The following is a 20,325-nucleotide window of genomic DNA, read 5'->3' on the forward strand; positions in this document are numbered from 1 at the left end:
CCAAAAGGAAAAGACGTCAAGGAAAGGGCGGCACCGATCGAGCAAGGAAATTGAACAACAGCCGTCAAGCCGATGGAGCGAGACGCGCGAAGGCTTTCGTCTCGTCAAGCCAACGTCAAATGTGAAGGTGGGCGTTGCGCGTCAATGCACTCGATGATATGTCATCAAAAATGCCTGAAGCGCGAACGACAGGCTGCTCAGCTAAAGCTAACCGAAGAAGCCTCCACAACACGCGCACGCACAGCACCGCCGAGCCGTGGGACAAAAAATGTTCATTTTTCAAAATGCGGCTCCCAATGCGCGTATTAAAGGCGCGCTGTCCAAAGACAGGAACAAAACCGCTAACTGTCTTTTTTTCCCCCCCAGTTGCAAAAGGCTCTCTTGCATATAAATGACCATTCGGATACGACACAAAACTGCTGCACAAGAAACCAAGATTGAGTGCAAGAACTCGTGTGTGTGTGTGTGTGTGTGTGTGTGTGTGTGTGTGTGTGTGTGTTTCCACCAAGACCAACTCACTCAAATTCTGAATATTATTGAGGTCCTATGTTTGTCCTCCATGTCATTCCACATGCGCAAAAGTGACCAGACCGAGTGCAACCACAACTAAGGCAAGTCTGGTTTTTGTTTTCGGTGGGAATTGATTGACGGAAAGGCAGCTCGTGTGGTCACTTGGTGCAGTGCCTAACCGTGACCAGCAGAGGGAGGTGTAGGCATTCCAAAAGCCAAGACCTCAGCAAAGCAAATGACAAGGGAAAGGGCGGAAACCACCGCGCTTCACAAAGCCAAATGGACCAGGGAAGCGTCAAGTGGGGTCATCTGTCGTCTCGTCGAGCACGTTTTCGCCGCGTCCGATCACGTGACCCACCCGAAATGGTCACCATCGCTCCTCGCATTGATGAATGAAATGTGATTGTGACATTGGGATTGTGAACAGTTGTCGCTGTCGGTGTTTGGCGAGCTTTGCCGCCATGGCGTCCTTTTGGTCACGTGCTGAACGTGCACGTAACGGCGTCGAGGAAATTGGTCGCCCCGCTGCCCTCGCGTCTCCAATGCGACGGTGACTTTGTGTGGACGGGAACGTTTCTTATGCGCTAGGTCCCGAGTGCATTTCCAAGCATTTGTTTGCGTTTCAGCGTTGCCGTCGGACGTGCTGGAAGTGGTGGTGGGCGAAGACCGGCGGCCGGCGGGCCCCCGCGTCAAAGAGGAAGACGAGGAAGGCTACGAGCGTCGGCCCATGAAGGAGGAGGAGGAGGAGCGCGACATCAGTCGGGCGGACGCTTACGTCGTCCGCGTCAAGGTGGAAGATGAAGGCCGTCGGTCACGCCTTTGCCAGGAGATGGCGGGGGCGGAGTCAAGCTGTCACATGACCACGCGAGCAGAAGACGGCGGCGCCGGGACCAGCCCGCTTCTGGCGCCGCTGTCCGACGGCGAGGCAACCGAACAACAAGAAGAAGAAGGAGAAGGAGATTGGCCTCCTGACACGGACAACGGCGACGAGCGCTTCAAATGCGTCGAGTGCGGCAAAAGTTTTGCCAAGCGCAAAAACCTGAGCACGCACATGTCACTCCACAGCGGAGAAGCCCACGGCTGTTCGTTTTGCGGGAAAGCCTTCAAGAAACGCTACAACTTGCTCATCCACGTTCGCGTTCACACCGGAGAGAAACCCTACGCCTGCTCCCTGTGCGGCCTCAAGTTCTCCCAAAAGGGAAGTTTGGCGCGCCACGCCGCCATTCACACGGGGCAGAAGACGTTCACCTGCCCCGTGTGCGACGTCAGCCTCTGCCAGCGCTCCGATTTGCTCGTCCACTCGCGCATTCACACCGGCGAGAAACCATTCGACTGCGCGCTGTGCGGCGCCCGCTTCTCCCAAAAAGGGAGCTTGGCCCGGCACGCCCGGACGCACACGGGAGAGAAACCCTTCTCCTGCTCCGTCTGCGCCGCCGCTTACAGTCGCAGGCCCGCCCTGCTCAATCACGAGAAGACGCACGCCGACCGGCCGGCATATGGAGCTGAGCGCAACCCGTCGACACGTCCCATCTGACCTTCCTTTTATTTCTTTTTCCCTCCAGCTCTACTCACGAGCGCTGCCTTCCTTCTCTTGTCAGATGCAACTGGAACCCACGAAACCGACATACCCCAAATCCTTTCATGTTGTCCACTTGATCAAAATAGCGTTTGCGGGGACTGGGGAACAATTCCAAACGCACTCAGCCAACGCGATTTTCATGTCGTGGACTATCTTGGCGTCTCTGCCTCAAACAATGAATCCGATACGCCTGAGTCACATGCGTTTTTTTTTTTGTTTTTACATTGTGGAATAAACTCTCTCGAAACAGTGAATCGAATCACCAGGGACCTCCTCTGAGCAAAATCGGGCCGGCGAAATTTGATGGACAGCGGCCGACATGGAGCAGTCGAACCGGGCGGACGCGTGTTGAGGAACCTCGCTGGTGTGGAGGAGTTACCCCGATGTGAGTTGTGGCCTTTCGTTTCAACTAAAGGAGCGCTTTGCCGCCATCTCGTGGCATCTCTGTGCCAAGGCACCGTGTTTGAAGTGCCTTGAGGGCTTCCTGTGAGACAAAAGTTCGGCTCGGTTGTCATCTTGGTGCTTGCGTCGAAGGAGCTAATGTTGAAGTGAGTTTTTAGATAAAAGTAGTGCTCTACTGCCATTGGGGTCTGAGGGTAAATTAATTATTTGAAAAGTGAGTTGAGGAGTTCCCACGAGACAAAAGTATGCTTTGCTCCCATTTCGCTGCGTTTTGGTTTCAAGGACGCTCGGGTGAAGTGAGTTAAGGGAGTCGCACTGAGACAAAAGTTGTGCCCTGCCGCCATCTCGCGGCATCTCTTTGTCCGGGAGTCTTTTGTACCCTGGCGACCAGTCCCCGGCGTACCCTGCCTCTCCGTCCGCCGGGACGGACTTTGGCTGTCATCGGGACGAACGTGAAAATAAAAACGAAAGGCTGCACAGCCTGGATGGGGATCGTCTGTCTGTCGAGTGACTAAAGTGATTTTGTGCACCCGGAGCAGGCAAGGCAAGGTTGGTGGCATCACCCACTTCCTGTTGGACGGCCCCCAAAATTCTCCCTGTCAGCAAAGGAGGAAGCGGCCTTTCACCGAATGACAAAGGTTCCGCCGCCCATCGCGGCGGTCGGCCTCCCATTACGTCCTGTGGCGCCTGTGATGATGTCATCTTCTGTGGGCGGGGCCACGCAGGGGGTTACTCTGTTTATTTTCTGCCTGACTTTGGTCACTTCCAGTTTTTTTTTTTTTTTTTTTAAAGTCAGACAGGCGCGTGGGTGGAGGGTGAGGGGGGGGGGGTCAGCGTGGGCGTTGATCCTGGAATGGCTTGGCGGCTGGCTGATGACTCAGGTGATGTGTCATACTCACACGATATAAAGGGGAACTTTCACATGTGTCCACAAACACACGTACTGTACACACGCACTGTACACACACACGCGTGCGCACTCCTACGCGTGCCGGATTTTGTCTTGAAGACGCACGGAGCCCCAACAACATGAGACGTAAGTTTGCTCTTTTGCTCATACTTTTCAGGGGTCAGTGTGCGCGTGTCCTTCGATGGAGACGATCCCCCCCCCCCTCCAGCCCCCCCCTCCCGCCCCCGTGACATTGCGTCCCGGTGGCAGAAGCCGCAGCCCTGAGACCAGTGAACAAAAGTAAAACGTGTCCTCGGAGAAAGCGGGCAAAAAGGCTCAAACAATGTGGCCTTCAAAGCCTCCATCTTGAAAGGTGCCAAATGTCGGCCGAAAAGAAGACGGGCGGCACGCCGGCCGATCGTCACATCGACAGGTAAGTCGGGCTCGGAACCAGACGAGGCGGAAGGTCAGACCCGTTGAGGGAGCGGCTCAGAAATGGCCTTTTCTTTTTCTCGGATTCACGCCGCAGACGACAGTGAAAAACGCAGAGCGCGCCGTGGTCCGCTCGTGGGCTCGGTGGGCAAACTGAGCCCAAAGAAGCTGAGGTGGACCGAAACTGCTAAAACGAAGGTAGACGGAGCTGGAATGCAAGTCAAAGGAGGCGAAATGGAGCTGTGAGAAGCTCCAGTGGAAGGGGAAAGTCGCTCAAGGGGACAAAGGAAGACAAAGTTCAAATGGAACTCGAGGAAGCTAAAGTGCAGCCGAGGAGCTCAATTCTCACGGAAGGCGCTCAAGCGGAGCCACGACAAGTATCGAACAAAGATGTGGCCAAGTGACGCCAAAGAACCGCAGAATTCAAACAAAGCTCGTTGTATCGGAAAGACTGTCAGCCACGTGCCAAAATGGCGGCCGCCAAAGTCGCCGTCGGCCGTCCGCGCTTTGTTTTCTCCGCCTTCGCTTTTGGCCTCGACCTGGCACCGAGCTTTGATCCTCATTTGGCGCGGCGGCCACTCCCGTTCGCCCGGCACGGTCGTCGCCTCTTGCTCGCAAACGTCGGCTAGCTAGCGCTAGCAATCGCTTAGCATCTTCGAACGGCGCTGCGGCGGTCACGTGACTCGGCTGCCAGCATTCTGTTGGACCTCGGTCATCGGGGTGGGAGCAAGCGCCCGTGAGCCGGCGCCTGTGCGTGACACCGTTTCAACATTTTTAAGTGCTGCGGACACAAAAAAATAATAATAATAATAAATCAAGAGGCATAACAACAACAACAACAAGAAAAGCGCGGGTGTGTCGGTCGGGACGTCGCAAATGATTCACGCTTTTGGCCCGTTACCTTTTCTTGCTGGCGCCGCGCTGCCAGCCTGTCAGACGCTTGCGACAATGTCTGCGTGTGCGTGTGTGTACATGCGTGAGTGTGTGTGTGCGCGCGTGTATTTGTGAAGGAGCGTATCTGTGTGCGTTTGAATTTTTGAGTGCATCCGAGCTATGCGGATGAGTGTACAGAAGCGGGAGTTTGTATTTGTGTTTTTGAGTTTGCCCGAGTGAGTGCATGCAGAAGTGTGTGTGTGTGTGTGTGTCTGCCTGCGTAAGCGTGGGCGTGTGCGTGTGTGCGCAGACAGTGATGTCATCATCTGCATTAATGCCCTACGTGAGCGCGCTCATGAATTCATGAGGAGGTCACAAAGTGTGTCAAGATTTCCGACGTCTGGACAAGGGAGCATTGTGACGTCGCTCAAGCTCGCTGCGATGCGACGGACGAAAAGGTCACCGGTGCGCGGGCTGTCGTCACACGTTGTCGTTTGCGTGTCCTCCCCGGTGGCGTTTAGAAGAGCACGTTTGCTCGATGGCGTCAACGTGAGTCGCCGATCGGACCGGTCGTGTGGCAAACGGAGCGCGTTGAAGCTGAAACCACGAGCGAGAAGAAGCTCCAAAAGAAGAGAAAGTGCAACTAAAAGGAGCGGAAAGAAGCAAAAGTGGAAACAAAACGAAGCCAACGTCAGCTATTCCTGAGCGCAAAGAAGCTAAAGAAAGCTATCGAGGAGCTCAAAGATGCCTAACTGGGACCGACAGGCGCCCAATCTGACCTGAAAATCGCTAAAGTGCGACGAAGAGGAGGGGGAGTGGAGCTAACGGTAGCTAGCATAGGGCTCGAGTCAAGCTAAAGCTAGGTGGAAGCACAAATGATGTCAAGTCTTCCTTCCTGTCCAAGTCAAGAACGGATGTTGACGAGGTTGTTTCGGTGACGACGCGGCCCCCGGGGTTGCCCCGGGGCCACTTCCTGCCTCCGGGCGCCACTCGGGCCTCCCCGGAGGCCCGTCGGAACTTTGTCTGGGTCAAAATTCCAGCCGCAGAAATGTGGAAAGTCCAACGTTTGTGCGCGGCGTGCGACTCAGCAAACGGATACGGGCGACGTGCGGGCGCGCTGACTAAGTGACTGGCTGAAGACGTCGGTGAGGTTGCGTGTTGGTCACAGTGCTTGCCAGGCGCTTTTGGCCGCTTACTGTGCACGCCGTAGTTTCGATGGCTGTCGTGCGTGACGTCCACTTTTAGTTTCACCGAAAACTGAGCAACTTGATTCAAATTCTTGTCTGCTTCACTCTTTGAAGTGTCTGAGTGGGAACCGTCGAACAAGCTGCCGTTTTCATCTTTGATGTCACAGTCGCTTGTCACATTTTTTACATGAGTAATTCATTTTACACATAATTTGACATTATCTTTGGTAGTAAATTAATTTAAGCAACAAAAAAACTGAGGAGCCATATGAGAGCCGAAAGAGCCGAATCTTTTTTAGTGAGCCGAGCCAAAAGAACCGGCTCTCTAAAAAGAGCCGGAATTCCCATCACTACCCGACATTATTCGAGGTACGAAGAACTCGGCAAGCCCACTCGCTGCCCCCCCAAACTCGTCTGAAAACTCATTTCTATTCTTTGACTCAGCACGACTCCGACTTGATTTTTAGTTGAACTGTTTTTGTGCTTTCTACCGACTTTGTTATTCATTTATTGTTTGATTGGGGACTTTTTGCGTTTGTTTGTTTGGTATATCTGATATTTGCTGCGTGTACAACGGCACTTTAGTGTTGCTTTCAAGTGCTCGAGAAATCCAGTTGACTTGCTCTTTTCTCCTGAGCAGCGCCGCGTGACTCCGCCTGCCGTCTGCTGCGCCTGCTCCTATTGGTGGAGCTGCTGCGGCCCTCGCGCTGCGGCCCCGCCCACCACAAGGCCGTCCTCTGCAACACGCTCAAGTCTGCCGCCAATCAAATGGACGTCATCAGGAGGACGGCGCAGCGGCTGCAACACGTGCGTGAGCGCCACCGCCCGCCCGCCCGCTTGGCCTCGGTCGTCCTCGTCGCCACCCTCCTCTTCCTCCGGCCCTTTCTTCCTCACGTCGCCGGCCGTCCCGACGTCATCTTCTTTGCGTTTTGCCAATTTCAGCATGACGACGAGGTGGCGGACGACTTGCTGGAGGCGCGACTGCAAAGTCTTCCCGTCATCACGACGACCGCCGCTCACTTGCGCACGTGGAAGGTAAACAGTCCCCCCTTGGGCCTGGAACGCTGCTTTGCGCGGGACACGTTTTTGACCATGAAAGTGGCCGAAAGGGCAACCGTCCGGGGCCCGAGTGGGTGCGCGTGCGTCGAGCGCCGTGACTTTGCCGTTCTTTCCGGGATCCTCCCGCTAGAGGGAGCCCGCGCCACCCATTGGGACGATCGCCGAAATGGCCTGCCCGGGTGGCGGGAAACCAATCCGATGTCTTGACGGCCCTTGCCCCCTCGCTGACGATGACGTGTGGCGCGAGCGGTCTCTCATGCGCTGCCGCTCCCGTGTGTCGTGACAGGCCAACGAGTCGCTGTGCGGGCTGTACGCCGACGCGCTGGCCTTCCGTGCGCACGCCGATTGGCTGAAGGCGGCCGCCGAAAACGTCAGCTTGCCCTCCGAGGCGGCGGGGGGCGCCGCCTTTCGCCTGCTGCGGCTGGCCGACCTCGTCAGGACGGCGCTCGTACAGGTGAGGTCGACTGGTCGCCACCGCCGGGGACGCCGGCCATTCGGAGGCGATCCAAAGGCAAAAGGGACAGAAGGGACAGATGCCGCGATGAACGACGGAGCGGTCGGCGGTCACTGTCAGGGGGCATCTATAGATGAGTGACTGAATGGTCGCCAGTCGACACCCTAGCACATACAAATCATGGAATGGTCGCCACTGCATGTCAGGGCACGTAAATGAGCGATTTCCTTCCGGCGGACAATCAGCAGGTGGCGTTTGCTTCTCCGGCCGATCGACATCCCTCCCGCCTGTGTGCTTTTCAGATGGAGGCGGTCGTCCCTTCGGCGCCCCCCCCTCCGTGGCTTCCGGCGGTATCGACGACCTTCGAGGCTCTGCGCTACTCGACGGAGATGTCCCGGCGCTTGAAGGTCTTCTGCAGCTTTTCCAAACGCCTCGTGCGCCATTTGCGCAGGGCGGCGAACTGTCCCCATAGAAGAAGGTGAACGGCATCCGGGAAGTCGCACTTGGCCGCCAGTTTGTCTCCCTTAGTACCTCGCACTTTTTCAGTCGGTCGCCGAGGAGTTTGTGATGGAGAGGAATGGACAACGGAATGGTCGCCGGTCCATCAACCGGCTCCACGCGTCCCCGGTGTTGACTGACGAGCGATCCGCACGTGCGGGTCACGCTTCCACTCTGAGCCGAGAACGTCCGCTGTTCGATGAATACGGGACTGGTCGAGAGATTGGTCGCCATGTCAAATATGCACGACCGGCCTTGGCACGTGTCGAAAGCAGGCGCGAGGAAAGAACCGATGGACTTCTCCTCGTCGTCCTGCTCCTCGCCAGCAGGGGGTCACGTGACAGGAAGTGGCAAAAGAGCCGCTTGCCACGAAGGCCTCCCGGACTCCTTCGTGCCCGCTACGCGTCTGCGACATGCTTGACATTGACAGTTCCTCTTTTTTTATTGGCGTCGTTGTTGTTGTTTTTCCTCATCTTATTTATGTCGGCGAAGAAGACGAGGTGCCGGCATCTCGTCTTTCCGTCCGATGGCATATTTAACACGAGCGACGTTCCGCCCGTTCCTATTTCTCCACGTTATTTATGTTTTGAGCTGTTGCTGGTCCCTCTCTCTGGAACGACCTCCCACTGAACATTCGGCAAGCCTCCTCGCTGCCCATCTTTAAAACCCGCCTCAAAACTCACTTGTATTCTTTGCAGTGGCGTTCCGTCAGGGCCAGCAAGGCCTTCTCTGCTGGCCTAAACATTCTCAGAAAAGTAAATTTAATACATTTACTTTTCTGAGAATAACATAATTTTAATTTGTTATTTAATTTTCATAAATATGTCAAGCAAATGATCCTCTGTATTCTTTACGTCATATTATTTCCACTTAGTCGAGTGGAACTCGATAAATAACTTATTATGGTAGAGTTTTTAACCAATCATATTTCAGATAGCTTGTGTTGCCAGGTAAACTAAACTTGCTCGGGGCCTTCAGATTAAACAGAGCCGGCCCCTGTGCGCTGTAAATGAACGGGCACAGTCAACTTGCAATAGCCAATCAGATCACGAGTCTGCGTACCAGCTAGAAGGCCTTACGTCGACACTGGACGTGCGCGTTTGGTGATTGGATTAGCGCCTGCTAGAGGGAGCTGTTGCTGCATTTTGACCCAAAATGGCCGAAGGAGAAGACGTTGATCTGGTTGCAGGCCTACTTTCCACACAATTTTCAAGACGGACCTTCCACTGGATTTACCAATTGAAGTTGTTTTACCAAGGCAGCAAGGAAACATCAGAGCACGGCTGGGCACTTACAAGCTACGGTGCGTTTAAAAACGTTTGGGGACACTCGCGTAGATCTGCGGCTCGGTGAACAGGCACTACATTGGTGAGTAAATGAATTTTATTTTACATTTCTTCTTGTTATTTTATTTCGTTAGTATTAATGGTCACGAAATAAAATGACAAAGATACAAAAATGTATGAAATCAGCTCACCTGCAATTTATAATGGCGCATTGTAGTCAGTTTCGTGCACTAAAATTCGTTCAATCTCAGCTGCTCAACATTTTCAGTTATTTGCTGTTGTATAGCCGATTCTCAAAATGCAAATGATCTGTTTACTTTATTTTCAAAGAATAGTTTGTTTTGTTATTGTGTGGTTGGTGTCTTATATGAAAATGCGACATTGCGCAATTTATTGGACAGACTTGTTTATGATCACACAGCGTAATTTGGGTGGCATTTTATTTAGTATTTTTTAATTTTTGAGAATATCTGTAAATTTAGTTTCCTGCTCTTAATTGCGAATGCATACTTGAAATTCCTGAAATTAAGTGCTGCGTGACGAGCCTATACTGTATTGTGTTAATGTATGTGACGTCACTGAAGGCCTAAGGTTGAAATGCACGGCCACTGATTCTTTGGCACTACACTCGGCACGACTCAGATTTGTTCTTGGTTTTGCTGTTCGGTCCTTTCTCCCGTCTTTGTTACCGATTTGTTGCTTTACTGTTATATGTTAGTTGCTCCATGTACAGCACTTTGTATGCAGCAATGACTGTCTGAAAGTGCTCTATAAATACAGTTGAGTTGAGTCTAGTTGAGCAATAAAGTTGACATTTTCTGTTTGCCAACATTTGTTGACGTAGTACCAGAAATGACCAATTGGCGGCGACTGCAGCTCTCCTTGCCCAAGTGCCAGGGGGCATTGCATGACTTTCGCGTTTGCTTGACTGTGACATCACAGCAGGGCCGACTTACATCGCGAGCAGCCGAAAGACGAGATGGATGCCTGTTGCAAAAGCTGAAAGGGAAACTTCCAGCTGCAGTTTTCTGGTCACGGCTGCGGGCCCGTCGCCTTCTTGTGTTTGTCCTGTGTCGTACCGTTGCTGTTCTGGACGAGCGGATGAGCCGGCGTTCACGGCAGATTGTCAGTCAAGCGCGCACACAGCAGTGACGCACACAGCAGTGAGCGAAGGGGACACAAAGCGCCTTTATTTGCCATTCCCGCCGCGTTGTTTGGCCGGTCGCGTCTGGCGTCGGATCAGGACGCTTGTTGGTCGGCCATCGGGCAAACTTCTGTGAAGACATTCACGCGTTATCGTCATCGGACGACCCGACCAGATGGAATGTCTGCGTTTGATCAGCGGGCTCTTTTGCGCGCGCTGATATCGCTCCTTCCGCTGGCGCTGGCAATGATGACGCATCTCTGCCGCTTGGCGCCTTGGTCGAGGGTTCGCAAAAACGGGTCGCCACGCGTTGGTCGCTCATGGCGAATGACGAGATTCCTCCAAATTGCAAAGGAGCGAGCCACTCGAGGGCAACACGCAAAGAGCTCGATGAGGTCACGCGGCGCTCCCAGCAATTGCGGCACGTTTCCCACTCATCTTACCTGCGGCGCCTTTGTAGATGAATGGTGGCTTGGAGACGAAGGACAGACACTCCACCATTTTCAGCAGCTTTTCCTGTTCGGATTTCAGCTGCTCCATGTCCACCTCATGCCCGGCCCTGGCTACACACACACACACACACACATTCATACATCCATGAGACGTGTGCGTGAGACACTATTGTACATGTCGTGTGTGTGTGTGCGTGTGTGCGCCGACTGTAGCTGAGTAGGAAGCGGCCCATGTCGCCGCCAGCTTGGACAAACATCAACATGGCGTCGGGTGATCTCTCGTAGAAATGCAGCGTGAAGGAGATGTTGAGGGCCAGCAGCGAACCGTTGCTCACCACACCTGACGCAGGCAAACACGAATGATGCGGATGGATGCGACGGGTCTCGAGCGCGGGGCGTGTGCTTGTGACTCACGGTCGACGACAGCCTGCAAGACGAGGGGACCCTCGCTTGTGGGGTCCGTCGGTGCGGTCAAGTTCAACGAGTAGGTGTCACACCTATTGTCACTGAAACAAACAAACAAAGAAGACAGGTCACGCACACGGCCGCGCGCACGCAGACACACACACACACACACACACACACACACTCACTGATGCTTGTTCCTCTCAAAGAAATGGATGAAGAGGTCGCTTTTGGGGTGGAGACTGACGGCGGAACTGGTGAGATCGGAAATTATCATCCACTCGGAGGCTCCCCAAAGCAGACGCCACTCCCCGAATACCTGCAGGAGGCCACACCCCCACCCTCAGCAGCCAATCGCCCTCAACTTGTTGACGCCACCGCGCAAGGCCGGCCCCCATTGCTCCCCCACAGCCCCAGAATTTTAGTTGCTATTCTCTATATATAGTCCCTGACCTGCATAGTGTCTCCACTGAAACACCATGACAGCGATGGGGGACTTGCGATTTTTCTTCAGCGGTGCCATTCAAGGTCAAGGTCATCTTTTATTGTCAAATATGCTTATGTATGACATGCAGCATAGATGACATTTCTTGAGACTTGTGTTGAAATTGTCGACCGAACGATTGCGCGGCGTGCGGTTGGATGTCGAGTTGGCAAATAGCGCCATGTGGAGAATCAAATCCGATCGCCAGAGACCACTGACCTGATTGAGGTGCTTGGTGGCGAGGGGCTTGTAAAGGTCGTCACAGGCGTGCGACCGCGCGAGTGCGCCCGACAACAACATCATCATCATCATCATCATCATCGTCATCGTCAGCATCTTCATCTTTGCCTTGGTTCTCAGCTCCGCTTGGACGAAGTCAAGTGGCGCACCGGGGTCTCGCGTTTGAGGCCTTTTAAAGGCAGATGTGCCACCCCTTGCCCCACCCATTACAGAAGGCGAGTCTTTGTGTGTGTGTGCGAGAGAGAGCGTGTGCTTAGTGTCATTGACCTGGTTTGTTTGATGATCAAGTGGACCGATAGTCCAAAGTCTGATTTGATTGATTGCAGGCGGTGCTGTCGTGTGTCGCTAACGATGAGCGTGGCTAGCTGCGCCACAAAAAAAAAAAAACACACAGACTCATGTTGCTCTTTGGTTTCTTTAATCAGCACGTCAGTTGAGCATGACCACGTCGTGGCCGTCACAAAAGGCTGCGAAAGACAAAAAGAGAAAACATGACTGACAGGTACTGCACGATTGGCGGGATTCGCGAGAGAGGCGCCAGTGCGGCCCCGAACCTTTTTTGGGGTCGATTATGAAGTTGGGTTCCCCGGAGAAGCCCAAGCAGTGGGCCTGCTTCTTGAAGTGTTCCAGGTCGGAGTCCTTGACCGTGTTCCCTGAAGCTGCGGAAGGAAAAGCGTCTCTTTTGGGCGCCATAGCTTACGGACGCCACAAGATGGCGGCAGAGCACCTCAAATGCAGGTCAGTCATCGCGAGCTAACAGCCTTCACATCAGGAGCAACAGTCGTACTCGCTAGCGTTTAGCCTAAAGAATGGTCTCGAGCAATAGCGTGACATCACATGCTGGCGGACACATGTGCGCGCAGAACCAATCGGGTCAGGCGTGGGCTTGATGTTTCCCCCTCACCGAACAGGTAGATGGAGCGGGCACTGATCTCGTCGTTGACGGCTTCGTCGAGGTGGATGCCGAAAACCTCCAGGAAGGTCTTCAGGCCACGAGCCGTGCTGTTGATGTTTAACACCTGGCAGCCATCGCACGTGGGCAGCAAGTGGTAGACGGACGAGATGTTTTGCACTGAGGACGACAAAACGCCAACGTCAGAGTCCACGGGCGACACAAACGCCAAAGGCGCCGGCGTCGGACGACAAAGACGGCTCACCTTTGCCGGATGCCACGTTGCCGTCAATGGAGATGTTCATCTTGGTGCCGAAGCAGGTACCGTTCCTGGAAAGCAGAGCCGGCCGGCGTTGACGCTTACCAAAAGTGAGGTTGCAACAAAAAAACAACAACAACAACGAAAAAGGGATGGAGGAGTGGTGAAATGTTGATGGACCGTCAGAAAGGAGTTGTGTGAAAAAGTGGTGAGGGTCGGAGAAGAGCTGGAAACCGGTCATAAAAGTAGCGTGAAGAAGAGGATCTTTCAAAGTGTCGCAGGCCGGGGGCGTGGCAGACTCACATCATCATCTCCTCGTAGAGGTGCAAGTCCTTGTCGTTGTGGGCGGCGGCGGTGATGGTGATACGGGTGTTCTCGCTGATTTTCAGGATGGCGTCGAAGAGCTTGTTGTCCGTGTAGCCCGAGATGAACGTCCGCTGGCCCGACAGCTGCCCACAGCAAAGCGCCCGCGCGTCACCAACACGCGAAGCCACAAGGTCTCGGCCGAGCCAACGGCGAGGCTCCGCTTGGTTCTGCTTTGGTCTTGGGAGGAATATTCGGTCTAAGCGAGCGCATGTCGGGGCTCACCTGCTGGCGGTCGTCAAGCGGCAACGGGGCGAGCAGCGTCGCGCATTCCTCGGGCGTCGGCATGGCGACGACGTCCGAGCACAGCAGCGCGAACAGGAAGTGGAGGCACCAGGCTTTCATGACGATTGAAGATGAGGCGAGACCGGCGAAGAGCGTCGACCGCGCCGCTTTTATACCCCAACGTTGCCGTTTGTGGCCACGCGTTCTTTGTTTAGCCAAGGTCACCTGCCGGCCGCTGACTCTGCTGGCCGCGTCAATCATTTACTCCGTCATTGACACGTTTTCGTCGCACGCTCCCAAACATCCTGCAACACCAATTTTTCGTCGCATCGAGACGTGCGTCGTCGCGCTTGCAATCAACACCTCCGGATTGCCGTTCACATTTCAAAGGGCAAAATGTTCAATAGGCCCGCACGAGTCTGAACGCGGCATTTTCGTGAATATTGCCCCCGGGCAATGTCAACGGAACAGGAAAAAAAAAAACGCAGCGCTTTCGATGCATCTGCTGGGGCTGCCATTTTGCCACTCGCCGTCCACCGACCACCACGTGACGGTGCCGCTTAAGAATGAAGACGGTCTGAAAACAGTCCAACTAAAAATCAAGTCCAGGCCATTCACAGATTGGAATACAAATCAGAAGATCTTCCTCAAAAGAACTTGAGAATGAGCCAGCGAGGGCACGGCAGAGGAGGAGTGACGCGGCGGCATTCGGGTCCAAGCGGAGACGCTTCGTGGAGAATTGGCTGACTCCAAAAGTCACGTGCATGGCAGTCATCCAGCCGAGATGTGACGAAGGCATGCGTTTCAGACTCGTGGAGGCGCATCCGACAACTTCTGGCCAAGCCAAGTTGAGATTTGTTTTCCCCAATTGACATTTGTCAACATTGACTGACATTTAGCAAGCTACTGTTTAACATTGAAATAACCTTGGTCAACATTTAGCAAGCAGTCAGCTGAGTCATTGTGCCGTTTTATTCATCGCTTGTGACACTTGCCGGTACATTTGTTCACATAAAGCGACATTTGGAACATGAATATTTTTGGACATTGAATGATATTGACAAACATTTAGTAACGTTGAGTAATGTGTGTGTGTAGTAACCTAAGTTTTTGTTCATTTGATGACTCGGACTTGTACTGCGTAAATCAATGAGGGCTTCAACTCAACAAACCCCCTAACCCGCCCCCGGACACGTGGCTTGTCTGAAGGACTTTCAACTCGGCGGCCAACGAGCGGGAGCGTCAGAGGTCACAGAGCGTCATAAGGTCAATACACAGTGAAATGAACCGATTCAAAGCAAACGGCTCTGATGGGCAATGTGGAGAGAGGTATTGCATCCCACCCCTCCCCCCCCAAAAAGGTGTACTCGACAGGATAGGAATTGTGCATTTAGCCAATAAAATCGATTTAGCTGACCTAAAACTGAAAAAGTACAGTCTGACGAAACTTGTCAGAAAAAAAAAAAAAAAAGGAGAAGCCGGTGTGTGTTTTAATGCCCGTGTGCCTTTCAAACAGATCTGCCGCGACAAAGAATACAAGACAAAAACACAGAACAGCATTTGGGAGGGATTGAGAGGCATTCAAATCTCATCGATTTCCAGATTTCACTCGGGACAGTGGCGCAAAAAAAAAAAAAAAAAAAAACTCTAAAAAACATGCAGCACGTCATGCGGCGGCGGAGTGCCGCCGACCAATCAGAAGCCTTCGTCGATCGAGCAAACAGAAACATAGACAAAACTGGAATGAGTCAGATCAAATACCAAAGGTGACGTGCGTGCTGTGCGTAAAGCGGCGTGATTGGCCCTGGGTTCAAAGGTGGCCGGAGAGCCCAAGGGCAGAAGGTCATGCTTTTCAAAAGCCCCTTTTTCTTCAAACTCGCTCCCGAGGCCCGTTTGGAAATTGACGACAAACGCCAACAACTGTCTCGCACTCAAAGGTGCAAGTTTGGCGTCAGACTGTTGTCCACCATTTCGCTTGTCATGATTTTTGCGGTCCAGGGGTCAGAGGTCAGGGAGTCACGGCGAGCAGGCCAGTCGACGTTCGGCGCAAGCGACAGCCAGCTCTCTTTCGCCGCCTCCTCTCACGCCGCCTGTCAGGAGATGATGCGGTAGTCGAAGGCGTCCTTGTCGGTGTAGTCGGTCCAGTTGGAGGCCGGCACGCTGCGATACGGGTCCAGAAGGATCCGGAAGCAGCGCACCATCAGCACAGCCAGGAACAACAAGAGCCCGAGGACCAAGACCAAGGCGGTGCCCTGCTCCAGGCTGAGGAGGGGTGAAGACCAGGGCTCCGGATATGAGGATGGCACGGCACCACTGTAGACCTGCTCCGTCATGCTGGAAACAAAAGTTGACGTGAGCGCACCAACACCAACACGCGTCAGACTCCCCGATCCAAAAATAAGAGAACTTCAAGCGCCGGGGCTAAAATTAGCCCAACAGCTCGTCAAATGCTCACCGTCGCTCTGCAACTTAACACGTTGCGTGCCGAGCGTCGCGTGACACCTGACCGGGGGCGGGGAGACCATCGGGAATTCCGGGAAAGTATTTTCCCAAACGGCCGGTGTATTTCTCTCGACCATCACGGCCGCCGGCACCCATCCGCACCCCCACATGTCATGTGACATCGCATGAGCCATAACATGCCTCACATTACCAGTCACATCATGTCACAGGGGCCAAAAATCTGCCAGTGAGGTGAACCAAGCAGATTTGTATTTGAATGCAACTTGGTGTACTTGTTGATACTGATTGCACAGCAGCACTGAATCTTACATTTGAGGTCAATCGGCACAGGGCTTCAGGAGCTCAGGCCCGCTAAATTGTGACATTTTTGGCAAAAAAAAAAAAAGGCCTCATTTAGTCTGAGATTAAAATGCACCTTGTTATTTTATTTTCTTTCATTTTTGTTTTCTCTCTTCATGCAAGAATTACCGTTGGATGGTTGTTGTTTTGTTTTTAGTTAGGATGCTATAATAGCATTTGCTGGCCTTACTTGACCGTCTGTCATTTTCAGTGTTCAATAAAGTTTAAAATACAAAAAAACAGAAGGACGCGCAGGTATGCGCATGCGCGTTGAGGTCGAGGCGGTCTGCCGCGTGACGCCATCGCCCGTCAATCAGTCGATCGGTGTTGTCGCGACAACGACCACGGCGGCGGCGATGGCGGGCACCGCGCTCAAGAGACTCATGGCCGAATACAAACGTGAGCACAATCGCACTGACATCTTCCACAGCTGCCGCAACATCAACAACAACACATTTTGTTCCTTGACGGCTGCCGCGTCTTCGTGCGTCGCTTCCGCGGAGGCGGACAACGAAGTTGAGCGCTGATATGTTGGAGCTTTTTTGTGTTTGTGTCAAATTGAGTGTTGAGCTTCGCGCGGCCCAGGCGATCGATCAGCACCGCCACCACAAATTTGTTGTTGTTCGGAGCGAAATGCTGACGCGTCTTCCGTTCCGACATGCGACGCCCCTGGTCGCTGCTGTTGTCGTTGAACTCGAGGCGGCCCAGCATAGCATCTTAGCATGTTAGCATGACAGCCGAGTACACACCGGAAGTAACGTGTGTGCGTGTACGTGTGTTTGCTTCCAGAGCTGACACTCAACCCGCCAGAGGGAATCGTCGCAGGTACGTCCTTCATCCTGCTGTGTCTGGAAAAGCTTTTGCCTTTGCCACAATCTGTGAGGGATGGACGCTACACCCAAAAGTCTTTGGCTACTGTACTCGCCACCACGAGATGGGGGCGAGGCACTACATGATGCTCCATCACTCACTTCGGTGTAGCTTTGTGGCGCCAAAGCTGCCTTGTTATTTGTTATTCTCAGTTACCTGCAGAAAACCTCCCCGATTGGATGTTTTAGTGTTGTGTGTCCACATGTTTGGGATTTCAGCCAAAGACATTTGCAACCCCCAGCAAATGAGGAGCTGAATGCAATTTTATTTGAATCGCATTCATCGAGCAACAGAACCGCCCCCCCCCCCAAAAAAAAAGATTAGGAGATCGGTCAATGATTCAACTCATCGTTGGTTGCAGACCTGGGCCAAAGCTTTGAAACATTTTGCCTTTGAGACTTTTGGCTGCCAAGAAAAGATATCGCTATGAATGCGGTAGTTTGATGGACGCAAAGCGAATGCTTTGCCGGCATTCGACCTCCTTAGGGGGTCTCGGTGAGTCGTGGCCGCGGTAGCTGGGGGCGGGTGTGTGTCTTGGCCTTGCTGACACGACCTTTGCATGTGTCTTGCCCTCTTTTGCAGGTCCCGCCAATGAGGAGAACTTTTTTGAGTGGGAGGCGCTCATCATGTGAGTTGTGCTCCGCAAGCTTGACTCTTCCCTTGGGTGACGTACAGCGAGGCCTTGAAAGACGAGCCACCCGATTGGAGAGTTTTTGCACCTCCGAACCGCCATTGCGACCATTGTTTATTTATTTATTTACTTGCGGGCCCCACACTTGAGACACGAGAAACTTGGATGGTGGCACCTGCTCTCAACATTTCCTCCTAAACCACTGGAGGGCCACTCCTAGCTGCGATTGTATCGCAAAATCCCGATGTCAAAGCACGTGTGTCGCCGTTCTCGTCCAGGGGCCAAGTTTGTGTCATTTTTATGCCTTTCAGGGGACCGCAGGACACGTGCTTCGAGGGCGGCGTCTTTCCGGCCGTGCTCACCTTCCCCTCCGACTACCCGCTCAGCCCCCCCAAGATGAGGTTCACCTGTGACATGTTTCACCCCAACAGTAGGTGCTCCGCTCACAACACTTGGCAACAATCTACGCTGCGCTGGCAGACAAACGCCAAAAGGCTTCCTTCCAAAGAAAAGAAATGTGGCCGAAATATTTGAAGAGTTCCCCCAAAAGTCACTGAGAAACGTTCCGCTGAAAAATGAGAGGGATGTCAAGGTGATGACAAAAAGAAAAGAAATGCCAGACCACAATGACGCTTGCCTCGACTGCACCCCGTTCATGCGTCAGGTGCCTAAACCTGGCTCTCTCCGAGACCGATTGTCTCAAAAGTGATGCAGCAGCCCCATTTACAGGGATCTGTTTGTCATCACGGGGATTTTCAAAGCTGAATTTCACTGCCAAGCTAGGCGCCACCCTCGTCTATGCCTACTCGAAGAATAACGTACTTGACCTGATACTGACGCCGTCAAAGTACGGCGGTCGAGAAGAAGGTTAAAATCCTCATTTGGACCCCTTTTTTTTTTCCGCACGTGGACAAGTGAGGTGTGATGTCAGTTGAGTCGGGTGTGTTTGCTTCACCCCCAGTCTACCCCGACGGCCGCGTGTGTATCTCGATCTTGCACGCGCCCGGCGACGACCCCATGGGCTATGAGAGCAGCGCCGAACGGTGGAGTCCCGTCCAGAGCGTGGAGAAGATCCTGCTGTCGGTGGTTAGCATGCTCGCAGGTAGTCGCGTGCGTGGTGGATATATACATGTGTGTGTGTGTGTGTGTGTGTGTGTGTGGTCCAGTGGTTAGCACTTCGACCTCACAGCGGAGAGATAGCAGGTTCAATTCAGCTCCGGCCTCCGTGTGTGGTGTGGAGTTTGCATGTTCTCCATGGGCCTGCGTGGGTTTCCTCCGGGTACTCCGGTTTCCTCCCACATTACAAAAACATGCATGGCATGCTGATTGAATACTCAAAATTGTCCCAAGGTGTGAGTGTGGGTGCGGATGGTTGTTGGTCTCTGTGTGCCCTGCGATTGGCTGGCAACCGGTTCAGGGTGTCCCCCGCCTACTGCCCAAAGAGGGCTAGGATAGTTTCCGCACTGGACACAAAAAACATGTCACCATGGAAACACTCATTCCCCTCTTGTGTGTGTGTGTGTATGTCTCTCTCTCTCTTTCTCTCTCACACAGAGCCGAATGACGAAAGCGGCGCCAACGTGGACGCCTCGAAAATGTGGCGGGAGGACCGGGATCACTTTTACAAACTGGCTCAGAAGATCGTACGCAAGTCCCTGGGCCTTTAGTGTGATCTCAACACCTACTGCCGTGTGTGTGTGTGTGTGTGTGTGTGTGTGTGTGTGTGCGTGTGCGTGCGCGCGTGCGTATACATGCACGCAGCAGCATGGACTGCTTTGACCTTCGTCCGTGACAGCAACGTGACGTTTGATTGCACCGCCACCCTGAGAAGAGCTGACCCCAAGTCCCACCATCAGGAAGTGTTGTCACATCATGAGCCCTCCACTCCTGGCTGCTCATTGGCCATGTAAGAGAATCACATGACATTGCAGAAGACTCAAGGGGAGGTTGCCAGCTGATGACACGCTCACATTGGGAGGTATTTCTTTTCTACGGAGATCCGTTTGTGCTTTTCTTCCGTGTGCTTCATATCCTGCTTCAGGTCCTGACTCGTAAGACAATTTAGCACACTTGTGGAGGGTAGTTGGAATGTTCTTTCCTTTGCTACTTCTGGCGTCCTTGTACAAGTTGAAGTTGGCTATGGAAGAACGGCATTCAGGGCGGCCATAATTTACCGTGTGTGGATTTGAATCATTATTTCCTCCAAAAATAATCTTGAGTGCAACTTGACTTCATCGCCGACTCCCATCGCGGTGTTATTTGACTGTTTGACAAGTATGTTGTACAATAAACAAAGAAACAATGCAAATGTTCAGAAGATTGTGGTTGGTGTGTGTTGCAGAAATTGTATTGAGGTTCTTTGGGCAAAACATGGATGAATTTTGCGGGG

General features: G+C 53.1%; 6 protein-coding genes across 8 annotated transcripts; 3 read left to right on the top strand and 3 right to left on the bottom strand.

Annotated features, from left to right (window-relative positions):
* The first annotated feature begins 14 nt into the window (after positions 1-14).
* LOC147190617 (uncharacterized) lies at positions 15-2,343 on the top strand. The gene is made up of 2 exons (XM_086137207.1): positions 15-127; positions 1,137-2,343. Exons 1-2 carry the CDS (start codon positions 73-75, stop codon positions 2,042-2,044), a joined length of 963 nt encoding a protein of 320 aa, XP_085993333.1. The 5' UTR covers positions 15-72; the 3' UTR covers positions 2,045-2,343.
* Positions 2,327-8,717, top strand: LOC147190618 (uncharacterized). Of its 2 annotated transcripts, XM_086137220.1 has the most exons (7): positions 2,327-2,474; positions 3,559-3,813; positions 3,910-5,830; positions 6,513-6,679; positions 6,815-6,907; positions 7,218-7,385; positions 7,688-8,717. In XM_086137220.1, exons 4-7 carry the CDS (start codon positions 6,641-6,643, stop codon positions 7,865-7,867), a joined length of 480 nt encoding a protein of 159 aa, XP_085993346.1. In that variant the 5' UTR covers positions 2,327-2,474; positions 3,559-3,813; positions 3,910-5,830; positions 6,513-6,640; the 3' UTR covers positions 7,868-8,717. The 2 variants fall into 2 exon arrangements, with proteins under 2 accessions (XP_085993346.1, XP_085993347.1); XM_086137221.1 differs by lacking the exon at positions 3,910-5,830.
* A 1,616-nt stretch (positions 8,718-10,333) lies between these two features.
* LOC147190619 (saxitoxin and tetrodotoxin-binding protein 1-like) lies at positions 10,334-12,064 on the bottom strand. 2 transcript variants are annotated; one of them, XM_086137211.1, is made up of 6 exons: positions 11,874-12,061; positions 11,359-11,489; positions 11,180-11,271; positions 10,974-11,105; positions 10,757-10,876; positions 10,334-10,443 (listed from the first exon to the last, which is right to left on the bottom strand). In XM_086137211.1, exons 1-6 carry the CDS (start codon positions 11,994-11,996, stop codon positions 10,409-10,411), a joined length of 633 nt encoding a protein of 210 aa, XP_085993337.1. In that variant the 5' UTR covers positions 11,997-12,061; the 3' UTR covers positions 10,334-10,408. The 2 variants fall into 2 exon arrangements, with proteins under 2 accessions (XP_085993337.1, XP_085993336.1); XM_086137210.1 differs by lacking the exon at positions 10,334-10,443 and adding an exon at positions 10,493-10,677 and having other exon boundaries at positions 11,874-12,064.
* Positions 12,065-12,295: 231 nt separating this feature from the next.
* LOC147190620 (uncharacterized) lies at positions 12,296-13,803 on the bottom strand. Its single transcript, XM_086137212.1, has 6 exons — positions 13,634-13,803; positions 13,349-13,494; positions 13,052-13,116; positions 12,799-12,966; positions 12,449-12,553; positions 12,296-12,361 (listed from the first exon to the last, which is right to left on the bottom strand). Exons 1-6 carry the CDS (start codon positions 13,751-13,753, stop codon positions 12,324-12,326), a joined length of 642 nt encoding a protein of 213 aa, XP_085993338.1. The 5' UTR covers positions 13,754-13,803; the 3' UTR covers positions 12,296-12,323.
* Positions 13,804-14,527: 724 nt separating this feature from the next.
* On the bottom strand, positions 14,528-16,716 carry LOC147190621 (cortexin-3-like). The gene has a single exon (XM_086137224.1). The coding sequence runs from the start codon at positions 15,964-15,966 to the stop codon at positions 15,727-15,729; it is 240 nt and encodes a 79-aa protein (XP_085993350.1). The 5' UTR covers positions 15,967-16,716; the 3' UTR covers positions 14,528-15,726.
* Positions 16,683-20,253, top strand: ube2g2 (ubiquitin-conjugating enzyme E2G 2 (UBC7 homolog, yeast)). Its single transcript, XM_086137218.1, has 6 exons — positions 16,683-16,834; positions 17,225-17,260; positions 17,888-17,933; positions 18,248-18,366; positions 18,898-19,038; positions 19,491-20,253. The coding sequence occupies exons 1-6, from the start codon at positions 16,693-16,695 to the stop codon at positions 19,601-19,603; spliced, it is 597 nt and encodes a 198-aa protein (XP_085993344.1). The 5' UTR covers positions 16,683-16,692; the 3' UTR covers positions 19,604-20,253.
* The last annotated feature ends 72 nt before the right edge of the window (positions 20,254-20,325 follow it).

The sequence above is a fragment of the Hippocampus guttulatus genome, chromosome 18, assembly GCF_054856545.1.
Source record: "Hippocampus guttulatus isolate MCC_2025c chromosome 18, RoL_Hgut_1.0, whole genome shotgun sequence".
Lineage (NCBI taxonomy): Eukaryota > Metazoa > Chordata > Actinopteri > Syngnathiformes > Syngnathidae > Hippocampus > Hippocampus guttulatus.

Excerpts from the sequence above, each read along its gene's own strand:
- LOC147190617 (XM_086137207.1), top strand. The coding sequence starts at position 73 with ATGGAGCGAGACGCGCGAAGGCTTTCGTCTCGTCAAGCCAACGTCAAA. Across the intron at positions 128-1,136 it reads AGCCAACGTCAAATGTGAAG|CGTTGCCGTCGGACGTGCTG; the intron begins GTGGGCGTTGCG and ends TTTGCGTTTCAG.
- LOC147190618 (XM_086137220.1), top strand. The coding sequence starts at position 6,641 with ATGGACGTCATCAGGAGGACGGCGCAGCGGCTGCAACAC. Across the intron at positions 6,908-7,217 it reads CTCACTTGCGCACGTGGAAG|GCCAACGAGTCGCTGTGCGG; the intron begins GTAAACAGTCCC and ends GTGTCGTGACAG. Across the intron at positions 7,386-7,687 it reads TCAGGACGGCGCTCGTACAG|ATGGAGGCGGTCGTCCCTTC; the intron begins GTGAGGTCGACT and ends TGTGCTTTTCAG.
- LOC147190619 (XM_086137210.1), bottom strand. The coding sequence starts at position 11,996 with ATGAAGATGCTGACGATGACGATGATGATGATGATGATGATGATGTTG. Across the intron at positions 11,490-11,873 it reads CCACCAAGCACCTCAATCAG|GTATTCGGGGAGTGGCGTCT; the intron begins GTCAGTGGTCTC and ends GGCCTCCTGCAG. Across the intron at positions 11,106-11,179 it reads CTTGCAGGCTGTCGTCGACC|GTGTGGTGAGCAACGGTTCG; the intron begins GTGAGTCACAAG and ends TGCCTGCGTCAG.
- LOC147190620 (XM_086137212.1), bottom strand. The coding sequence starts at position 13,753 with ATGAAAGCCTGGTGCCTCCACTTCCTGTTCGCGCTGCTGTGCTCGGAC. Across the intron at positions 13,117-13,348 it reads CTCTACGAGGAGATGATGAT|GAACGGTACCTGCTTCGGCA; the intron begins GTGAGTCTGCCA and ends TCTGCTTTCCAG. Across the intron at positions 12,967-13,051 it reads CAACGTGGCATCCGGCAAAG|TGCAAAACATCTCGTCCGTC; the intron begins GTGAGCCGTCTT and ends TGTCGTCCTCAG.
- LOC147190621 (XM_086137224.1), bottom strand. The coding sequence starts at position 15,966 with ATGACGGAGCAGGTCTACAGTGGTGCCGTGCCATCCTCATATCCGGAG.
- ube2g2 (XM_086137218.1), top strand. The coding sequence starts at position 16,693 with ATGCGCATGCGCGTTGAGGTCGAGGCGGTCTGCCGCGTGACGCCATCG. Across the intron at positions 16,835-17,224 it reads ACTCATGGCCGAATACAAAC|AGCTGACACTCAACCCGCCA; the intron begins GTGAGCACAATC and ends GTTTGCTTCCAG. Across the intron at positions 19,039-19,490 it reads GGTGGTTAGCATGCTCGCAG|AGCCGAATGACGAAAGCGGC; the intron begins GTAGTCGCGTGC and ends TCTCTCACACAG.